Consider the following 22,260-nt stretch of genomic DNA (forward strand, 5'->3'; position numbering starts at 1 on the left):
TAAAGCTGAAATAAATCATTCTCTCTACTATTATTCTGACATTTCACATTCTTAAAATAAAGTGGGGATCCTAACTGACCTAAAACAGGGAAGTTTTACTAGGATTAAATGTCAGGAATTGTGAAAAACTGAGTTTAAATGTACTTGGCTAAGGTGTATGTAAACTTCCGACCAACTGTAGGCAAAGGATGAAGGTGGAAACTAGAATCTGCACAATTGTAGTATAGAGCAGCAGAAGCTTATAGTTAGTACATTTAATATCACATATTGTTCAGTACGTTATTTTAATCTGAAACATTCTGATTTCTATGTTACGGGCCCGATATTTTTTTATTTTTTTTCAATGGCCCCAAAATTCTGGCAACGCCCCTGGTACCATCTATGATACAATTTCACAGTTTACAGCCAACCAAATGTACATAACACAGTTGTATTTCCACAAACCTCAGTTTTGAGGAATGCCAGCCGAGGAAACATGGTTTCTTCATCATGGCGCTCTAAGAGGATGCTGAAGTTATCAATCTTTGCAGAGAGAGATTTCTGAGATTTCCTAGAAGACACGATGATAACCATTTTATTCAAGTGGTGGATCTTTGCCCCCCAAAAATGTGTCTGTAAGGCACGTAGAACATAACTTACTTGAATGTTTTTGAAAATATATTTTTAATGGCATCGCACAGAGAGCTGCTCAGAGAAGCGTTCATGTTTGTTTTTACTCCATTTGTTGACCTGCAGAACCCCTGGCCGTTGCATACAGCTCTCAGGGTCTGGTGGTACCCCCCTCCTCCTTTTCCTTTCTGAAAAAACATAAAACATTATCATCCTTTTGTCAGATTGGAGAACAGATTGGAGTTTTCCTTATTTCATCTTGTTCTAAGAGCAGCTCTTTCCTCCATGGAAAAAAACAAATGTGATTGGCTAAGGTTTGGTAAGAAATGCATTCCAAGTAATTCCAATTAAGTTTAGAGTTAGGGGTTGGGGTGGGATACGAACCAGGGACCTTATGTGAGCTTTCATCCAACCAATCACATTTGTTCGAATCAAATTTTATTTGGCACATGCTTCGTAAACAACAGGTGTAGACTAACAGTGAAATGTTTTCAATACAGAGAGAGAGAAAAAAGAAAGAATAGAAACATAATAACACAAGGAATAAATACACAACGATTAATGATAACTTTGCTATATACACAGGGTACCAGGACCAAGTCAATGTGCAGGGGTACAAGGTAATTGAGGTAGATATGTACATATAGGTTGGGATGAAGTGACTAGGCAGCAGGATAGATAATAAACAGTAACAGCAGCGTATGTTGTGAGTCAAAAGAGTTAGTGCAAAAAGGGTAAATGCAGATAGTCCGGCTAGCTATTGGTTAACTATTTAACTATTTAGCAGACTAACAGTCTAGCACACCATTGACCTTGAGAAAGAGCAAGGTTTAATAAATTACACTCAGAACAAGATTGAATCAACTGGGCTCAGAACAAGATTGAATAAACAGTGCTCAGATCAGTGGAGACTCCATCATTGAGCACCACACTTTTAGGTAAAAAATGTTTTTGGAGGCTTGCCTGTTTTGTTTGTTATTTTGAAGAAAGAAAATGAATTGAGTAAATAAAGCCGCATACAAACATGGCCTCTTTTTTGCTTTCTTGAGTAAGGCAGCTCCAAAATGCAGGTGTTTTAGCCTAGCTCATTGCTTTCGGTGGTGGTGGGGCTAGCCAGCAGAAAATACAGAGCATTGTGCCTGATTGGCTCAGTTTTCTGTCATGATTGGCTCAATTTTCTGTCACTCATGGGACAGTACGTCATCCCCAATTCTAAGGTTAGAGCTCAAAAATGTTAGCCCTTTGGCTTCTGCCATGGAGTTACATTAGAAGTGCCCATCCAAGAAGGCTCAAAGTCATTGGCCACAGATATAACATGATATGATGTAATTCTATCTACAATAGCTTTGATTGGACTGATCTGATCAACATCTTACTCTCAAAGTCTTAGCTAGCAGTCATCATCAGTTGTCATCAAGTCAATAATCTACTGGCAAATCCTTTTTAATCCTTGCCATATGAAGAGAAATAATGAAGAGAAATTATAGGTAAAATGTATCGGTGCTCATCGGCCATTGTACATAAAGATTACACAACAAGTTGGAAATCGCAAATTCAACAATGAGTCGTTTGGAAGGAATCAGTGGATAACTACAAGCGTTGCAAAGAAATCACTAACGTTAGCCTGCTATTCAATGGAGTGGCTGTGTGTTTTTTTCAGAGTTCCACCATAAATCCAGAGAATGCCAGACTTTGATGACAAAATTTGCCAACAAAGGGCCACCTCGCCACCTTCACAAGGTGAGTCCAAACATGTCTTGTATGCTGCTGCATAAATGATGTAATATGCCAGGGATAAATGTATACTGTAGCTAAGAAAGTAATACTAAGTGTATGTTGTGTGGTAAACTGTTAGTAGCCCATGTGCCTCACCCTAATAATTTGGTCTGCTTTCACCAACGCGGTATTGCAAACATATCGTTTGTGTCCAGGTGTATGCTTGTTTGGCTACTTGTTTTTGTATAGCTTTGACAGTGCTACTGACAGTATGTAGTTGTGGTGCTTGGCTTGCATGTGCAAATTCAGCACACACAACATTCTATAATGTAATTGTGTTATTTGACGTGTCAAATTAAAAGCTTATTTAACAGATATAGTGTTATATGACGTGTATCTTTTTTGACATGCAAAGACCCAAACGGCGTTCAATGTGCCTCAGCTTAATAATTTGGTCTATTTTCACCTCTTATTTTCACCTACTGTTCTAACTTGGTGGTTCGCAAATAGCCTATAACCTGTTTTAGAGAAATGTAATCATCGAAAATTGTAAGAGCTTTCATTGTCTGTTTATATGCCCCATTTATTTATCCTATGGTTCTGACGTATACAGGGTGTACACTGTAAGAACGGCCCATGTTCTGAATTCTGTCACTGTACATTTCAAAAGTGCTGAACAAATAGTTATATTGACTACGTCCGTCGTCGCTTTCTCATTAATGTCTTAAATCAAAATTATGGATTGCCTCTTATCCGCTTGTCGCCCCCTTATGCAATAGTTTGCGCATCTCAATTGTCAGTAGAAACCACATTTCTTTAAGCAAGTCTGCCATATCAGCTATATTTTATGTGTAGTGGCTTTGCTTGCATGCATCCCACTTTTTTTGTTTGTTTGCCCCACCAAGATTTACATGCTAAAATCGCCACTGGCTCAGATCAAGATTGAATAAGTAAAATTCCACTGAACCCTGCTAGAACCTTATGTTCCAGCCTAAGGTATCATTGACTTACTGGTGCAATCACTTCCTCATTGGCTCTTGTCACACATGTCTTCTCTGACTCTAGCACTCCGGCTGAAAGACACTTGTCAAACTGCATGTGAATGTCTGACATGAACTGGTCAATGTTCTGGAGCTCATCTTCCAGCCTCTGTTCTAGAAGCTTGTGCAATTTTTCTTTTTCGGTCTCCATCTTAAACACAACACAGAACAACCAATCCGTAAATATATTGAGATGGATCAAGGGTAAATGAATTTAAAAAAAAGGCTAATGTATTAAAGGCAATACCGATTTGGTGATCCCATGGTTTACCACGTGGACCAGGGAGAGGATCCCATAGGCTCCAATCACATAGTTTCTCATCACTTTTTCTGACCGTTGGTCGTTCAGGCTTTTCAGCAGAGCTCTCAGCTCAGGTATCTCTGAAAATGAGATGCATTTTGTCATTTTTCTGTTAATGTACAATAATCTTTAGGTCAACAATCATTGTATGAGCAAAGAAAGTTGTTGTTAGATTCATATTCAGGTTGAGTATATGACTTTAGAACAATTTATAATAACAGCCCCAACTCCAGTAGATTAGGTGCAAAGAGATGGTATTTGCAAATTGTGCCGGACACTTGTTTTACTTTCGGTCTTGTTAAAAAAAAATGTACCTTTACCATACATACACTGACACTTACCCTAATACATATTCATTATACAGTACCTAACCTTTCAAGGTTCTTGTGTCCTAGAAGTCATTTGCATGTAAATGTTTTTTCAAAAGTTGTATTTCAATATTTTGCTAAAATGTATGTGAAGTTTAAAAAATATATATATTTGCAGTTTTTTTTGCTGTTTGCAACAAACAATCTGTTTGCATGTATTCCTATTGGAGGTTTTGTTGCACAATAATGCAAGTGATCATACCTGTCTCTTCTTGTCTCAGAATGCAGTGATTATCCTTCTGGAATTCTTGAGAACTAACAGTAAACACCTGCATTTCATCAATAGTCTGAATCTATTTCATAGATGAAGTGACAAAAGAAAAACAATACATCAATATAGTTAGCAATCAATCATCAGTCAATCATTGCTGAAGTAGCTGAACTGGTTCTTTTGGAGTTACTTCAGGGACATTTCCAAGTTTTTGAATAATACAAAATTGCATTTACCTATTCAATGAACTTCTGGTCTAAGAAAGCTATTGCCATTTTAATGGATGTTATATTATTCTAATTCAAGGGAACACCATTGTCTTCTGGCAGATAACATCATTCTAACACGACCACGTTGCCATGAACTATCAGCTCATTAGCATTTTTTGCATTTCATGTCCAAATCACTTTAAAGTAACTTTATTGAGCTACACAATCAATTTGAGATGCTTTCAGAGGATTTGGACATAAAACGCAAAAAAATGCATTGATTTCTGGACACAAAAGCAAAAAAGTTTGCATGTGGAGACAGTAGCTAGGTTAACAAAATAAAAGTATGGATTGCTGTCTTACTTTGTCTATACACTGCAGGGAAAGGAAACTATCCCTTTAAGTTGAAACTTGACATTTTTCTGGTTTCAATCAATCTATATATCTGAACCAAAGTTCCTTTATAGTTTCTTATTTGGTTAAGAAAATAAAAAATAAAACATCTTACTTCATATGGATTGCTGTAATTCTCTTGAATTTCAATCTTGGCTTGTTGATTTCGGTGCAATATGCATGCACGTTTCTGCTCCTCTGAATAGTTAGAAGAGTCCTAATTGCATGTGAAATAAGAGGAGACCATGGTTGATATCCATACAGTGACATATTTGATTCTATGAACCAATTATTTGTTTATAGTTCTGTAAACAATGTATTTGTTATATTTTGTATAGCTGTACCTCTATGTGAAGGTCTTCATCGTCCATTTCACTGAAATTGGAATTTGTTCTTTATTAGTGATGTATAAGCAGTGAAAATATATCTATATCTGGGTAGGTAATTGTAAACAAATATTTGTAAATTAATCGCAATATATTAAACTGTTAAAACAGTAACAAAATTTGAGTTTAAAATGTCTCACCGCATATAATTGTCTGGGTTGATGTCGTCTGTCTTAGTACAGATGAAGGTGATGTTCTGACACTGTCCACCAGGACCCATATTACTGATACTGTTGTCCAGTATATTCCATGCATCACTGTCAGCTGTGGCCCGGTCAATGTCAGCCACGACCCACACAGAGGAGCACTTAGTAATGAACTATTTAAAAAAAGATGGTGTTCAGAAATGTTATTTAGAATGTTAAAACAAAAATTGTAACAGCTGAGGGAAAATAAAACATTGGACATAGTGTCAAATATTTGAAGCCATAATCAACATTTCACTCATCATTCAAGCTTTCTTTTTAGGTGTACATGATGAGTTGAATGCCAGTGGTTCTAATGCTGGAATTCAATCTAACTGCTGTAGTAATGTTTACAGTGACGTTATTTGGAGAGAAAAAATGCCCGCACTCCTACACACACACTTCTTTGAAGTAGGTTTTTATAGCCCTAACGAAAATGTAGTTAATAAACTACATTATACCTACTGAATACCTACTGTATTCATGTTACCTGATGAAATTGCTGTACAATATGATCTGATGCACATTCAGATGTCATAAATCAGCACTGCAGAGCTCTCCCTGTCCTATGCTGTGCCTTGATTGTATTACTGTTGATGATATCTGGAAATGTGCATGTACACCTTGGCCCATCTACTGTTGATATCCCCAATTCTGACTTGTGCTCTGATATCCGCTTCACTGATTTCTGCTCCCGTAAAAGCCTGGGGTTTCTGCACATTAACGCTAGAAGCTTATTACCTAAAATGGATCAATTGAAAGTGTGAGTTCACAGCTCCAATCCAGATGTGTTGGTCATTACTGAGACGTGGTTAAGGAAGAGTGTTTTGAATACTGATGTTAACCTTTCTGGTTATAACCTTTTTCGGCAAGACAGATCTTCCAAAGGTGGGGGAGTGGCAATCTTTACCAAGGATCACCTTCAGTGCTAGGTTATCTCCACCAAGTCTGTCCCCAAACAATTTTATTTGCTGGTTTTAAGTATTAAACTTTCAAATAGCTCTTTATTGACTGTTGCTGGGTGCTATCGTCCTCCATCAGCACCGGCCTGTACCCTACCTGCCCTAAGCTCTCTCCTGGCCCCTTACACCAATTCTGAATGTGTCCTGCTAGTTGACCTAAACTGGGACATGCTTAAACCACCTAACCAAGTCCTAAAGCAATGGGACTCCCTACATCTTTCTCAGATTATCACCAATCCCACAAGGTATGACTCCAAACACTCAGAAAAGGCTACTCTCCTCGATGTTATCCTCACAAATAATCCTGGTAGGTATCAGTCTGGTGTTTTCTGTAATGACCTTAGTGATCACTGTTTTACAGCCTGTTGTTCGTAATGGCTGCTCAGTGAAACGACCTGTCCTGATTTGTCATAGATGCTTGCTAAAAAACTTGAGCAAGCCTTCCTTCATGAACTGGCCTCTGTAAAATGGTATAGAATCAGCTTGATCCCCTCTGTCGAAGACGCTTGGACTTTCTTTTTTGATATTTTCAGTGGTATTGTTAACAAACACGCCCCCATAAAGAAAATGAGAATTAAAAACAGGTTCAGCCCTTGGTTCGACCGTGATCTTACAGAGTTACTCCACCTCAACAATTGTATTTGGTGAATTATGTGTGTTTTTTTCATATATTTCGATGTTATTTTTTTTTTTTAATCCCAGCCTTCGTCCCCACAGGAGGTCTTTTGCCTTTTGGTAGGCCGTCATTGTAAATAAGAATTTGTTCTTAACTGACTTGCCTAGTTAAATAAAGGTTAAATAAAATACATTTAAATAAAAATGAACAATACACGTCTTAAATGCGTAATTTAGCTTGAATGCAAAAAGTACTAAAATGTATTTTGCTTTTTGGGGTTCTGCATAAGCAAAAAAGAACTCCATACCTACTGTAAACTATGGTGGTGGAGCTTTGATGTTATGGGGCTATTTTACTTCAACTGTTCCTGGGGCCTTTGTTAAGGTCAAGGGCATCATGAACTCTACTCAGTACGAGGACATTTTAGCCCAAAACCTGTTTGCCTCTGCCAGGAGGCTAAAACTTATATGCAAGTGGATCCCAGCAAGACAATGACCCCAAGCACAAATCAAAATCCACAAAGAAATTCTTAATAAAACATATTTTTTGGGTGAAAATTAATATACGTTTTGAATAAACTTTTTGAAAGTACATTTCTTTGCTTTTAGTTTGAAAAACATGAACTGACAATATACAATATAAAATTGAATTCATTTTGGTAAGGAAGGCCTAACCAAAACCATTCTCTGATTAAACCAAATAAATACCACACACTACAGCGTACCTTCAGGTTCAATTAAACTGAGACCTACTGTAAATGCATTCAGAAATTATCACAAAAGTAAATGATTACCGATTCCCACATCTCATCTCTGGCCTTGTTGCAGTCTCCAGTTCCTGGAAGATCCACCAGCACAATGTGTTCGAGAAGATCCTTGGAGTTTGGCATCTTGATGGTCACATACTTTACAAGTGGCCAGTAATGTATCTGAGATGATTTAGATTGTTTCCCATGTATCTTTCTTTTGCTCCGTATGTAGCAGGCGATCTCTGTGGAGAACTTTGTGGCCTGTCAAATAATTTAATATTATTCTTAATAAGTCACACTCTGCCCCTTTACAACTTTCTGGTATATTTAAAAGATTTGATGGCTATTATGCATTTCATGCTGTTTGTCATGATGTTCTTGAAGTTCAGGGGTTCAAATGTGAACATATTTGACCCAAATTGGATCTCAGACAGCAAAAAAGACCCAGTATAAAAGAGGCTTAAAATGACTTACTGTGTCAAATGACAGGATTTTCCTAGTTGATGAGAAAAACTCTGGGATGTCGCTGAATGTCTCTGACTCCAGTGACTTCAGTTCATCAAAGCTTTTCCTGACTGCATCTTCTCCGTACAATGCCTGGATTTTACTGTATGACATATTCACCATCCTTTTATCTTTCTCCTCACCATCCATTTCTTTGATTTTCAAAAGTGATACCAGCTCCTTCTCCCATTCCTAAAAAAAAAAAGTCAAACGTTATTTTGCTGAATATATTATATATTTATATGATGGATCAAACGTTTCATTACCCACAAATTATAATAAATAAATGTTAAATACTTTGTTGAGGGAAATGTACTTGATTCGACTGTGATATGTTGTTGTCTTACCTAACTATCTTAAGATGAATGCACTAATTGTAAGTCGCTCTGTATAAAAAAATCTGCTAAATCAGGTTTCCCAAACTTGGTCCTGGGTCCACCCCTGCATGCACGTTTTGTTTTTTGCCGTAGCACTACACAGCTGAATCAAATAACCAGCACATCCTCAAGCATTCATTAATTGAATCAGCTATGTAGTGCTAGGGAAAAAAACTAAACGTGCATTCAGGCCGGGGGGGGGGGGGGGGGTCGCTGTGCTAAATCACAAAAATGTTAATGTGATTATATTTGCATGGTGTCAGGACAAAACTTGGTGTCTAGGTGACTTGAACTGGTCTTCAAAATTTCACAAATTATATCTTGAGGTTTATCAACATTGCTAAAATCACCTCTTTAGAAATGAAGTGAATCTCTGCCACGTAGTTGGAGTCAGTCATATTGGCCTCCACCTGGATGATGACTGATGTGCATGCGCCAACAGTCCCTGAGGGAAGCAAGGTCTTCACCCCCAAAATGGCATTCATCAGTGAGCTCTTACCAGCTCCTGACCTCCCAAATACACCAACAACAACTTTGTCGTCAATGATAGCCTCCAAAGCTGAGATCTTGTTCCTGTAAAGAGTGAACCACAGAAAAGCAATGTCACAATAAAAATGCAATTAATTGACTTGAGGTCTATCTATACATAAACAGTAGAAAGCAGAGGGGTATAATACATAGTGGGATAGAGGAGTTAGCAAGCTAACTTTGGTCAACTCTGAATCCAACTTGGGATAACCGTTGACACTGTGGCTCACCTTTCAGCCATTTCCATGACAATGAATCCTAAAGTTCTTGCGGTACCTGCTCCGGGGCAGGCTAACTCCAATGTATGCTAAATAAAGTTTCTGAGGATAGAGTTAAATTTTTCACCAGAACAATTGCACAAAATGTGACGAGATTCAGGAAGGTGAGCGTTTGATGCTAGTTCCCACTTCACAGGAGGGACATTTAAAAATCAATTTTAAAACTACATGCAAGTGATCTGTAAATATGAGTAAAAGTGTTAAATTACGAGCCTAGATTACCAAAAGAAAAAACTAAGCTATATAGGGATCAAGACAGTATTCTTCCTGAATTGCCATGATTGGCTGAGATAATGGAGCGGCTGGACATGCCGAGAGATGAGTTCTAATTGGTCTGCCATGTTACAGGCTTCTGTCTATAACAGAATGGGGGCTTCCCAGGTCAGTACATAGATCATATTTGCTACCAGATTTAAAAAAATGCTATAGCTATTGACAACGGCAAAAGTGTTGCTATAGCTCTCAACAACATTGCTGCCCTGAATTTAACTGGTGCTATCGACAAAATTCAGTTGGAGAAAGTTGTGAGCCACTACTTTCTGGAGAACAATGCCAGACTGACTCTCTTTGACTGAGATGATGAGGAAATCCCTGACTTGGGCTGACATTAGACCTAGTTGGTTAGCTTTACCTGCAGATTCACACTGCATCATGTCATGCGTGGTGGCTTGCTAAGTGTATGACAATCAGATTGCATTCCTATAGGCAAGGATTCAAACTCGTCACTTTTGGGAGATATTTGCCGTTGTGATCTCAATGGGAACACTTTGCCTACCCGGTATGGAGGGCAGCTGAATCTAGTGCAGGTATCGCCAACAGCGCAAGACGAATTTAAAGAACAAGGAAAGCAAGGCTTTAAAGTTGGCTTTTTGACCACTGCTGTAAACCATAGGTTGGGATTATGGTTCAGGAACTTGTTTAGTTAGCTTGCTAAACAAAGGAGACAAAAGAGAGCCATTCACAAAGAGACCTGTTCACATGTGAATTCTTAAAGAGATGGGTGGGGCTAAGACTTAAGAGAATATGAACAATGCTGAATGGCTTTCCAAGAGGTGTTCAGTGTTCCTGAGTGGTCCCGTGTCAGTCCTGACTTAAGTTCGCTTGAAAATCAGAGACATGATTTGAATATTGCTGTCCATCAATGATTCCCAACTGAATTTACTGAGCTTGAGGAATTTTCTATATTTTTTTCTTTCACTTTGAACATAAGAGTAGGTTGTGTAGATCGGTAGGAAAACAAATAAAATGTAATCACTTTTTAGATTTAATTTTAAGGCAGCAAAATGTGAAAACTTTGGTGTGTAGACTTTCACTAGGCACTGTATGTATATTCTTGAAGAATGAATGGGAATATAATTAATTTAAATGTCAAAAATCGATGTACCAACTTTTTGAAGAATACAAGTACACTTACCTTAAATAACCAATGAAATCCATGTTTGCAAATGGAGGTGACACCTTGTCTAGCCTGCTAAGGACTTTTTCAATGCCCTGTTTGGCCACTTTTATGACATCCATCTCTACACACACACACACACACACACACACACACACACACACACACACACACACACACACACACACACACACACACACACACACACACACACACACACACACACACACACACACAGAGAGAGATGAGGTGGACAAACAATGAGTTTACAATGTAATAATTGTATTACGCTGTGGTATAATTTTTTTAACATCGGGTTTACTGTTTGTTTCTTAAAGTAGCTATTATAACGAATATATCTTACCGAGGGTAGGTGTTGCTGCAGTTCCCTTTGCTATGGCACAAAGGCGTTTATTACCTTCCCTGCCCTGATCATTTGAAGTAGAGGGGTCATCAGACCCTCTTTTGTGGCCTGAGAGAGAATCACAATTACTCATTGTTCCAGAAGATCCATCATCTGTACTAGAAAGTCAGTATTTCTTTTATGGTAGGCTGTACACCATTTATCTCAATATAATATACATTGGACATCAAGAAGTTATTATAGACATATTGATCCTCAACTGAAATAATCTGCATCTTAGAATTTCATGTACCTTGGGTAGGCATGATTGGACAGCGTCCGGGGCTTAGACTGAAAAATAAAAAATAAAATCACTGGTGATGAAAACAGAGATAATACGTTTTCTGTGGGATTAGAATGTATTATCACAGGAAACAGTCATTATCTGATTTCAGTGGAGGGTTCTCAAAGGAGGGCCATCATACTCAGTGAACTTCAGAAAACATTTAACATTACAAAAGTTATCCTTTTTAGATAGAACTATACTAAATATATTCACGTCATCCAATACCAGATTATAACACGCTGTTTTGCAGTGAAGGTCTACAGTAGTCTCAACAACACACTCTAGATTAGCACAATAGTGTAGCCAGAGGACAGCTATTCCCCACCCTCCTCTGGCTACATTAACTTCAATACAAAACCTAGGATGCTCGTAGGCCTTATCCGCTTCCATAGACCACAAGGTAATTATGACCACTTCCAGAGGACGTCCTCCAACCAATCAAAGCTTTTGCAATATGAACTGACATGTTGTACATCCAATCATAGGATTAGGATCAGAGAACAAACTTAGTGTGGTGTATTGGGATAGTGCCACATAATTTGATAAAATATTGAATTTGGCCTTTTCTACTATAGCCCGTAGAAAGTTATTGAATACTCATTCATAAACGGGAAAAAATACAGGCAAAAAATAAATCATAAATCATCGGGGTTTTTTAAGTGTCTGTCCTATATATAGATGATATAAGAAAATTCAGGGAATATACAGTACCAGTCAAAATTTTGGACGTACCTACTCATTCAAGGGCTTTTCTTTATTTTTTTACTATTTTCTACATTGTAGAATACTAGTGAAGACATCAAAACTATGAAATAACACATACGGAGTGTTAAACAAATCAAAATATATTTTATATTTTACATTCTTCAAGTAGCCACCCCTTGCTTTGATGACAACTTTGCACACTCTTGGCATTCTCTCAACCAGCTTTGTGAGGAATGCTTTTCCAACAGTCTTGAAGGAGTTTCCACATATGCTGAGCACTTGTTGGCAGCTTTTCCTTCACTCTGCGGTCCAACTTATCCCAAACCATCTCAATTAAGTTGAGGTTGGGTGATTGTGGAGGCCAGGTCATCTGATTCAGCACTCCATCACTCTCCTTCTTTGTCAAATAGACCTTACACAGCCTGGAGGTGTGTTTTGGGTCATTGTCCTGTTGAAAAACAAATGACAGTCCCACAAAGCGCAAACCAGATGGGATAGAGTATCACTGCAGAATTGTGTGGTAGACATGCTGGCTAAGTGTGCCTTGAATTAGAAATAAATCAGTGACAGTGTCACCAGCAAAGCACCCCCACACCATCAAACCTCCTCCTTCATGCTTCACAGTGGGAACCAAACATGCAGAGATTATCCGTTCACCTACTCTGCGTCTCACAAAGACACGGCAGTTGTCTCAAATTTGCATTAATCACACCAAAGGACAGATTTCCACAGGTCTAATGTCCATTGCTCGTGTTTCTTGGCCCAAGCAAGTCTCTTCTTAATATTGGTGTCCTTTAGTAGTGGTTTCTTTGAAGCAATTCGACCATGCAGGCCTGATTCACGAAGTCTCCTCTGAACAGCTAATGTTGAGATGTGTCTGTTACTTGAACTCTGTGAAGGATTTATTTGGGGTGCAATCTGATGTGCAGTTAACTCTAATGAACTTATCCTCTGCAGCAGAGGTAACTCTAGGTCTTCCTTTCCTGTGGCGGTACTCATGAAAGCCAGTTTCATCATAGCATTTGATGGTTTTTGCGACTGCACTTGAGGAAACTTTCAAAATTCTTGAAATGTTCCATATTGACTTATCTTCATGTAATGATGGACTGTTGTTTTTCTTTGCTTATTTGAGATGTTCTTGCCATAATATGGACTTTGTCTTTTACCAAATAGGGCTATCTTTTGTATACCACCCCTTCCTTGTCACAACACAACTGACTGGCTCAAACACATCAAGAAGGAAAGAAATTCCACTAATGAACTTTTAACAAGGAACACCTGTTAATTGAAATGCATTCCAGGCGACTACCTCATGAAGCTGGATGAGAGAATGCCAGAAGTGTGCAAAGCTGTCATCAAGGCAAAGGGTGGCTACTTTGAAGAATCTTAAAGATAAAATATACACTTTTTTGGTTACTACATGATTCCATATGTGTTATTTTATAGTTTTGATGTCTTCACTATTAATCTACAATGTAGAAAATACTACAAATACAGAAAAACCCTGGAATGAGTACTGTAGATGTGTCCAAACTTTTGGCTGGTACTTTTTATATATATATCTATGTATTTTTTACACATATTTAAGCATTTTTTGAGGTGGGCACAAATCTACCTCAATACTTCCATAAAATGTTTTAACCGGTACTGGTTACCTTCAGATGATTCCTGTTACACTTGCGGGTGGATGTAGAGCAAAATGGATAATATCATCGTATTTGTGAGAATCTCCCCTTTCCACAGTGGGGTCATATTCATTTGTAGCCCAGTTTGGACGCTACAAACAGAAGTTGGCACATTGACGGTACCGACTTCAGACAAGTTCCTTGGGGCTTGTGGAGGTTGTAGAGCAAAACTTGTTTGTGAGAAGACTGATTTTCGGGGTGTCTCATGGTCTGATAAACACTGCTGTAGCTCGGTCACCTTCCACCGCAGATGCGGATATCTCTAGCTTAAAACCTCTTACTGTCACGTCCTGGCCAGTATAAGGGTTAATTAGTATTGTAGTTTGGTCAGGACGTGGCAGAGGGTATTTGTTTTATGTGGTTCAGGGTGGTGTGTTTGTTTAAAACCTCTTACATCTACACGTTCCGCTAGCGGAACGTCTGCTCCAATATCCAATGATGGGCGGGGCGCGAAATTCAAACTCCTCTAAATCCGAAAACTTACACTTTTCAAACATATGACTATGTTACAGCTATTTAAAGACAAGACTCTCCTTTATCTAACCAAACTGTCCGATTTCAAAAAGGCTTTACAGCGAAAGCAAAACATTAGATTATGTCAGCAGAGTACCCAGCCAGGAATAATCACACAGCCATTTTTCAAGCTAGCATATCATGTCACATAAACCCAAACCATATCTAAATGCAGCACTAACCTTTGATGATCTTCATCAGATGACACACCTAGGACATTGTGTTATACAATACATGCATGTCTGTTCAATCAAGTTCATATTTATATCAAAAACCAGCTTTTTACATTAGCATGTGACGTTCAGAACTAGCATTCCCACCGAACACTTCCGGTGATTTTACTAAATTACTCACGATAAACGTTCACAAAAAGCATAACAATTATTTTAAGAATTATAGATACAGAACTCCTCTATGCACTCGATATGTCCGATTTTAAAATAGCTTTTCGGATGAAGCACATTTTGCAATAATGTAAGTACATAGCCCGGCGTTACAGGGCTAGCTATTTAGACACCCACCCAGTGTAGCCTTCACCAAAATCACATTTCCTATAAGAAAAATGTTCTTACCTTGCTTGTTCTTCATCAGAATACACTGCCAGGACTTCTACTTCAATAACAAATGTAGGTTTGGTCCCAAATAATCCATCGTTATATCCAAACAGCGACGTTTTGTTCGTGCGTTCTAGACACTATCCCAACGCTAAATCTCGGCCACGAGCATGACGCAAAATATGACAAAAAATTTCGAAATATTCCATTACCGTACTTCGAAGCATGTCAACCGCTGTTTAAAACCAATATTTATGCAATTTATCTCGTAGAGAAGCGATAATATTCCGACCGGGAATCTGCCTGTCTGTAAACTGAGGAAAAAACCGAAAGCCGGGGGCGGGGCGTGTCACGCGCCTAAGGCTTAGTCCATTGACTGACCACTCAGCTTTTGCTCTCGTGTGCTTCAGCCAGGGCTTTGAATGACATCATTCCTGTTTTTCCCGGGCTGTGAGACTCCATTGTTGACGTGAGAAGTGTCACGTAAGAGCAGAGATCCTTTGTAAACGATAGAGAGAATCAAGAAGGGCAAGAAATGTTCAGACAGGGTACTTCCTGAACAGAAGCATCTCAGGTTTTTGCCTGCCATAGGAGTTCTGTTATACTCACAGACACCATTCAAACAGTTTCAGAAACTTTGGAGTGTTTTCTCTCCAAAGCTAATAATTATATGCATATTCCAGTTTCTGGGCAGGACTAATAATCAGATTAAATCGGGTACGTTTTTTATCCAGCCGTGAAATTACTGCCCCCTAGATGTAAGAGGTTAAAGGGTGTTTGATTTAGTATTTCCGGGTTTTTGGTTGATGGTCTATGTTTATGTATTTCTATGTGTAGTCTGGTGAGTGTGTTTCTATGTTGTGTTAATTGGGGTTGGGACTCTCAGTTGAAGGCAGGTGTTGTCTATCTGCCTTTGATTGAGAGTCCCATATATTAGGGTGTGTTTGTGTTTGTTATTTGTGGGTGATTGTTCTGTGTTGAGCTTTGCTTGGCCAGACTGTTTGTAGTTGTTTGTTCGTTCTTTTGTTTTGTTGTACGTTCATTTTTGGAAGTTAATAAATCTCAAGATGAGCATACACATACCTGCTGCGTTTTGGTCCTCTTTCACCGACGACAACCGTGACAGAATCACCCACCAACTAAGGACCAAGCAGCGGAAGAAGGCTGGCAAGGACTGGGAGACCGGGAGGCACCCCCAATAATTTTTTAGGGGGGGCACAAGGGCTGTGTGACGGGGCAGGAGCTGCCCGCCAGTCAACAGTCGCCAGAGCTGCCCGCCAGTCAACAGTCGTCAGAGCTGCCCGCCAGTCAACAGTCGTCAGAGCTGCCCGCCAGTCAACAGTCGTCAGAGCTGCCCACCAGTCAACCGTCGCCAGAGCTGCCCGCCAGTCAACAGTCGCCAGAGCTGCCCGCCAGTCAACAGTCGTCAGAGCTGCCCGCCAGTCAACAGTCGTCAGAGCTGCCCGCCAGTCAACAGTCGTCAGAGCTGCCCGCCAGTCAACAGTCGTCAGAGCTGCCCGCCAGTCAACAGTCGCCAGAGAGGCCAGACTGCGCTGAACTGCCAGAGTGGCCAGACTGCGCTGAACTGCCGGAGTGGCCAGACTGCGCTGAACTGCCGGAGTGGCCAGACTGCGCTGAACTGCCGGAGTGGCCAGACTGCGCTGAACTGCCGGAGTGGCCAGACTGCGCTGAACTGCCGGAGTGGCCAGACTGCCCTGAACTGCCGGAGTGGCCAGACTGCCCTGAACTGCCGGAGTGGCCAGACTGCCCTGAACTGCCGGAGTGGCCAGACTGCCCAGACTGTCCCGAGTTGGCAGACTGCCCAGACTGTCCCGAGCTGCCAGACTGGCCAGACTGTCCCGAGCTGCCAGACTGGCCAGACTGCCCGGAACGGCCAGAACCGGAGCCACCTCCTGATATAGGTGGGTTGGGGAGGGGGGGTGTAGCACAGTGCCGTCGTTGACGGCAGCCACCCTCCCTTCTCTCCCTTTAGTAGAGGGGAATTTTTGTTTTGTTGTTTGGGGTTGTTGTTTTGGTTTTGTTTTTTGTTTTAAAGGTGCTTCCGGTGTTAGCACCTTTAAGGGGGGGGGGGGGGGTACTGTCACGTCCTGGCCAGTATAAGGGTTAATTAGTATTGTAGTTTGGTAAGGACGTGGCAGAGGGTATTTGTTTTGTGTGGTTCAGGGTGGTGTGTTTGTTTAAAGGGTGTTTGATTTAGTATTTCCGGGTTTTTGGTTGATGGTCTATGTTTACGTATTTCTATGTGTAGTCTGGTGAGTGTGTTTCTATGTTGTGTTAATTGGGGTTGGGAGACTCAGTTGAAGGCAGGTGTTGACTATCTGCCTTTGATTGAGAGTCCCATATATTAGGGTGTGTTTGTGTTTGTTATTTGTGGGTGATTGTTCTGTGTTGAGCTTTGCTTGGCCAGACTGTTTGTAGTTGTTCGTTCGTTCGTTCTTTTGTTTTGTTGTACGTTCATTTTTGGAAGTTAATAAATCTCAAGATGAGCATATACATACCTGCTGCGTTTTGGTCCTCTTTCACCGACGACAACCGTGACACTTACATCTAGATGTTCCGCTAGCGGAACGCCTCACCAATATCCAATGGTATAGCGTGGCGCGAATTACAAATACCTCAAATGCAAAAACTTCAATTTTTCAAACATATCACTATTTTACACCATTTTAAAGACAAGACTCTCCTTTATCCGATTTCAAAAAGGCTTTACAACGAAAGCAAAACATTAGATTATGTCAGGAGAGTACCCAGCCAGAAATAATCACACACCCATTTTTCAAGCTAGCCTGTTAGGGATAGGGGGCAGTATTTACACGGCCGGATAAAAAACGTACCCGATTTAATCTGTTTATTACTACTGCCCAGAAACTAGAATATGCATATAATTTGGATAGAAAACACCCTAAAGTTTCTAAAACTGTTTGAATGGTGTCTGTGAGTATAACAGAACTCATATGGCAGGCAAAAACCTGAGAAGATTCCTTACAGGAAGTGGCCTGTCTGACAATTTCTTGGGCTTCTTGACTCTCTTTATTGAAAACTGAGGATCTCTGCTGTAACGTGACACTTCCTACGGCTCCCATAGGCTCTCAGAAGGCGGGAAAAAGCTGAATGGTGTCTTTGGAGCCCCTGGCTGAAAAACATTAGCGCATTTGGATGGTGGTCGATCAGAGTACAATGAGACTGAGGCGCGTGCACGAGGCGACCCCATGTTTATATTTTCTCTGTCTTTGAACTAAAACAGGGTTTCCCGGTCGGAATATTATCGCTTTTTTACGAGAAAAATGGCATAAAAATTGATTTTAAACAGCGGTTGACATGCTTCGAAGTACGGTAATGGAATATTTAGAATTTTTTTGTCACGAAACGCGTCGGGCGCGTCACCCTTTTTACCCTTCGGATAGTGTCTTGAACGCACGAACAAAACAGAGGATATTTGAACATAACTATGGATTATTTTGAACCAAACCAACATTTGTTATTGAAGTAGAAGTCCTGGGAGTGCATGCTGACGAAGAACAGCAAAGGTAATCAAACTTTTAGTAAATCTGACTTTGGTGAGGGCTAAACTTGGTGGGTGTCTAAATAGCTAGCCCGTGATGGCTGGGCTATCTACTCAGAATATTGCAAAATGTGCTTTCACCGAAAAGTTATTTTAAAATCGGACATAGCGAGTGCATAAAGGAGTTCTGTATCTATAATTCTTAAAATAATTGTTGTGTTTTTTGTGAACGTTTATCGTGAGTAATTTAGTAAATTCACCAGAAGTTTGCGGTGGGTATGCTAGTTCTGAACATCACATGCTAATGTAAAAAGCTGGTTTTTGATATAAATATGAACCTGATTGAACAAAACATGCATGTATTGTATAACATAATGTCCTAGGAGTGTCATCAAAGGTTAGTGCTGCATTTAGCTGTGGTTTTGGTTTTTGTGACACATATGTTAAACTGACAAAATGTTGATGATGAGCAAAACTCTGACAGCTGAGACAGAATGGCTATATAAGGAATGGAACATATAGGACCAGGGCCCCGCTACCATTTTAACCTATACAGCTGTCAGATGTGGGCGTAAACAAGCAAGAACTGAGATGTAAAGATAATGGTGGAGAAAGGTTAAGAGGAGTTCCTTTAGTATTGAGGGAGGGATTCCATACGTTAAGTAAAGACAGAATACTTCAAAGGCAGGGCTATGGGATTAGAGAATTTAGCTGTTCCATGGAATTGCTCGGCTTTGTTATGATTGTGATAAAGTCTAATTGAATCTACAAGTTCCGGTATCTATGCAATTATTTGACTCAATGTTTTTCCACAACAGATGTTACTTAGATTGATGCACCGGTGGATCAGTAGACTCTGAGGGGTTTAATCAGTTTCTTGACATGTCAGGTGGATGGATTATCTTGGCAAAGGAGAAACGCTCACTAACAGGGGTGTAATAAAAAAATAAGCTTGGCAGCACTTTACTTGAGACCAAGTGTCATAACACGTTATGACACAGTCATAACCATGCCATAGTTTGTCATAACAGCTGACATAACTTTTCAAAACCTGTTATAATATAGACATACCACTGTCATTCCACATATATTTAGACCTGTTGTGACATATATTGTGTTATTTTATGGCTGGATATGACTCCTACATAAGAGTGTCAAAACCCACAAAACCTACCACACAAGGCAAATCATTCCATTACACCATAGCCTACGTGTCAACAGTATGTTTATGTTGTATACCTTTTTTTTATTTACCATATTAAATTATAATTGTAATTGCTCACACATTGATGTCAAACAAGTAAAGTATAGTGAATTTTCTACAAGTTTTTTCAAGAAACTGTCAAGAAACTAAAGTGTATTTTCTACCAGTTATTTTAAAATATGATGAAAAAAACAAGACTGTAAAGAATTCATTACAACAATCAACAAAGCATTTAAGAAACAAACTTTCAAACAAATGGAAACTTCTTGGCAGGGAAAAATACTAATTTGAGTGAATGTGTGTTTTGACACTCTTAGGTAGGTGTCATAACCAGCCATAAAATAATGCAATATATTTTACCACAGGTGTAAATATATGGGCCATGACAGTACTATGACCATATCATGACAGGTTATGTCAGCTGTTATGACACATTATGACATGGTTATGACATGTTTATGACATGGTTATGACACTAGGTGTCACATAATGTTGTGTTTGCATTTTTGTTCAGTGTACTATGCACAAAGTATCATTTTTGTTTCAACAGATTTACAGTTAACTGTCAAAAGCAGGCTACCTGTCAACATTCAACAAGCCGTCGAATTTACAAACATACAACCAGTAAAATGTACCTTCTTTTTAAATAATTAATTTTGTTTATGAACTGTAAAAACCCCTTTAAATGTAAACTGGGGTGTGCATTGTCTTCTGACAGGTGGTGTCATTCCTACACTCTAACCTCAACAAAGTTGTGGCACTATCTAACATAAGACAGTGAGGGGTGTGTTAACTGTAATAGAACACCCTGGTGGCCTTTCCAATCACTGACAAACAACAGAGAAAGAGGTCATTGTTTCCCGTGTGCCTGAGAAATGGACATCCCTTCATAACTTCCCTTCCTTCTCTTTCTCTGTCACTCACACACATGCACACAGTCACACACGCACTCGAACAGACACACACACACACACACACACACACACACACACACACACACACACACACACACACACACACAAACAAACACACATTTTTTGCCTTTTCTCTAGTAACCTTCACAATGTCAAATGACCCTGCTGATAGTCAAAGAGAGATTTACAAGGTTATCAAAGTGCCACTCCAGTGTTAGCCTACACATAACACAGCCTTTATTTAAAAAATATATGGTGGAAAAATTATTTGAACCATTTCCCTGTTTGACCGCAATGTTTTATGGGTATTATGACACCTCCACTATGGGGCTCTATTTGCTTATGGCTGATGGTGAAATCATAGGGGGAGGACTTGCACCTAGTTCAGGCCACTGAGGTATGGGGTTTGAGCGGGAAGACGTTGATGTGCCCTTGAGCAAGGCACTTAACCCTAATTGCTCCTATAAGTTGCTCTGGATAAGAGTGTCCGCTAAATTACTAAAATTTAAATTTAAAATGTAACAGAGAGAGCGAGTGAGCGGCAGATGACAAACTGTACTGGATGGGAGAGCCCCACTCTTATCAAGTTCTACCAAGTTAGCTAGCTATAGTGAGCGATAGCGTTTATTGTTTTGGACAGCCCTGCCATATAGCCTGTATTAAAAGGGCAATAAAACCCTGTTGTCTGGTTCAACTTGATCTACCATCTCCAGCTAGCTGAGGAGTTGACCCAGTAATGCCACACTATGATAAGTAGCATTTACTTGGTTATTTTCTGGATAAAAATAAATAAGTAAAGCATTGCTAAAAGTACACACAAAATGTACAGCAGTGTGAGAATCTTCATGTGTCAGCTGATTTCAACCAGAGAAACCAGTACACATGAAAGAATAACACATTAAACATGGAAATACAAATAGATTCTGTTCTTACATTGAAAAAAGGTGCTCAAGAAATGATGATGCCCATCTTTGTCAATCCTTTATGGCGTTCTGCTGTTCTGCCCGCTAAACTGACTAAGACGCTCTGTCTCTCTATCTCTTTCTCTTTTTCTGTCTCACACACAGGTACAGGTGTTGACCACTTTTTACTTTCACTCTCGATTCTGCAAAATCTAAAGTGTATCCTTCCCAGAAGCAAAGGCTGGGGGATAGTGCAACAACTTTTTGCATTATTTTGCATTACGTTTTGCATTATTATTCTGCAATTTTTGTACCTCTCCTGTACATGCACGTTTCGTTTATTTTAACGCTCAGCTTATTGTTTTGTCTTTATATTGTGCACATAAAAAATCATTAAATAAATAACTCAATGTTTATGTTTTTGTGGGATTACATTCATACATCACACCTCTGACTTTTTAGTACTTTTTAAGCCAAAGTACGTTAGGACACAGAGGATAACACACCTGTTATTTTATTGCAGCAACTGCTCAATTGTACTATTGTACTTTGTCGAGGTGACTACTACGGGCCGCCTCCCAGAAGGACCTACTCGCTTCACTCACACATGGGTAGTCTTTGCCTGTGGTTCTTCTCTTGACCTCATAGGGTGGTTAAACACCCACCACATGCTTAGGCCTGGATTATCCCATGGTATGAGCCTGAGGGGGCATCCCTGTCTTCCTACCCTGAGCTGAGTTAGCA

General features: G+C 39.6%; 1 protein-coding gene across 1 annotated transcript in view; it reads right to left on the bottom strand.

Annotated features, from left to right (window-relative positions):
* Positions 1–21,609, bottom strand: part of LOC115206369 (nuclear GTPase SLIP-GC-like) — a 35,931-nt gene extending 14,322 nt beyond the window's left edge. Inside the window, exons 1-15 of the mRNA XM_029773227.1 lie at positions 21,548–21,609; positions 11,484–11,521; positions 11,192–11,299; positions 10,846–10,951; positions 8,976–9,198; positions 8,219–8,440; positions 7,790–8,005; positions 5,374–5,552; positions 5,192–5,222; positions 4,963–5,064; positions 4,237–4,327; positions 3,613–3,746; positions 3,337–3,516; positions 640–797; positions 445–550 (exon numbers count right to left, since the gene is read on the bottom strand). Of these exons, the coding sequence (XP_029629087.1) occupies positions 445–550; positions 640–797; positions 3,337–3,516; positions 3,613–3,746; positions 4,237–4,327; positions 4,963–5,064; positions 5,192–5,222; positions 5,374–5,552; positions 7,790–8,005; positions 8,219–8,440; positions 8,976–9,198; positions 10,846–10,951; positions 11,192–11,299; positions 11,484–11,496 (1,869 nt within the window). The 5' untranslated portion in view covers positions 11,497–11,521; positions 21,548–21,609. The remainder of the gene's footprint in view (positions 1–444; positions 551–639; positions 798–3,336; positions 3,517–3,612; positions 3,747–4,236; positions 4,328–4,962; positions 5,065–5,191; positions 5,223–5,373; positions 5,553–7,789; positions 8,006–8,218; positions 8,441–8,975; positions 9,199–10,845; positions 10,952–11,191; positions 11,300–11,483; positions 11,522–21,547) is intronic.
* Positions 21,610–22,260: the final 651 nt, after the last annotated feature.

The sequence above is a fragment of the Salmo trutta genome, chromosome 1 (assembly GCF_901001165.1).
Source record: "Salmo trutta chromosome 1, fSalTru1.1, whole genome shotgun sequence".
Classification (NCBI taxonomy): Eukaryota; Metazoa; Chordata; class Actinopteri; order Salmoniformes; family Salmonidae; genus Salmo; species Salmo trutta.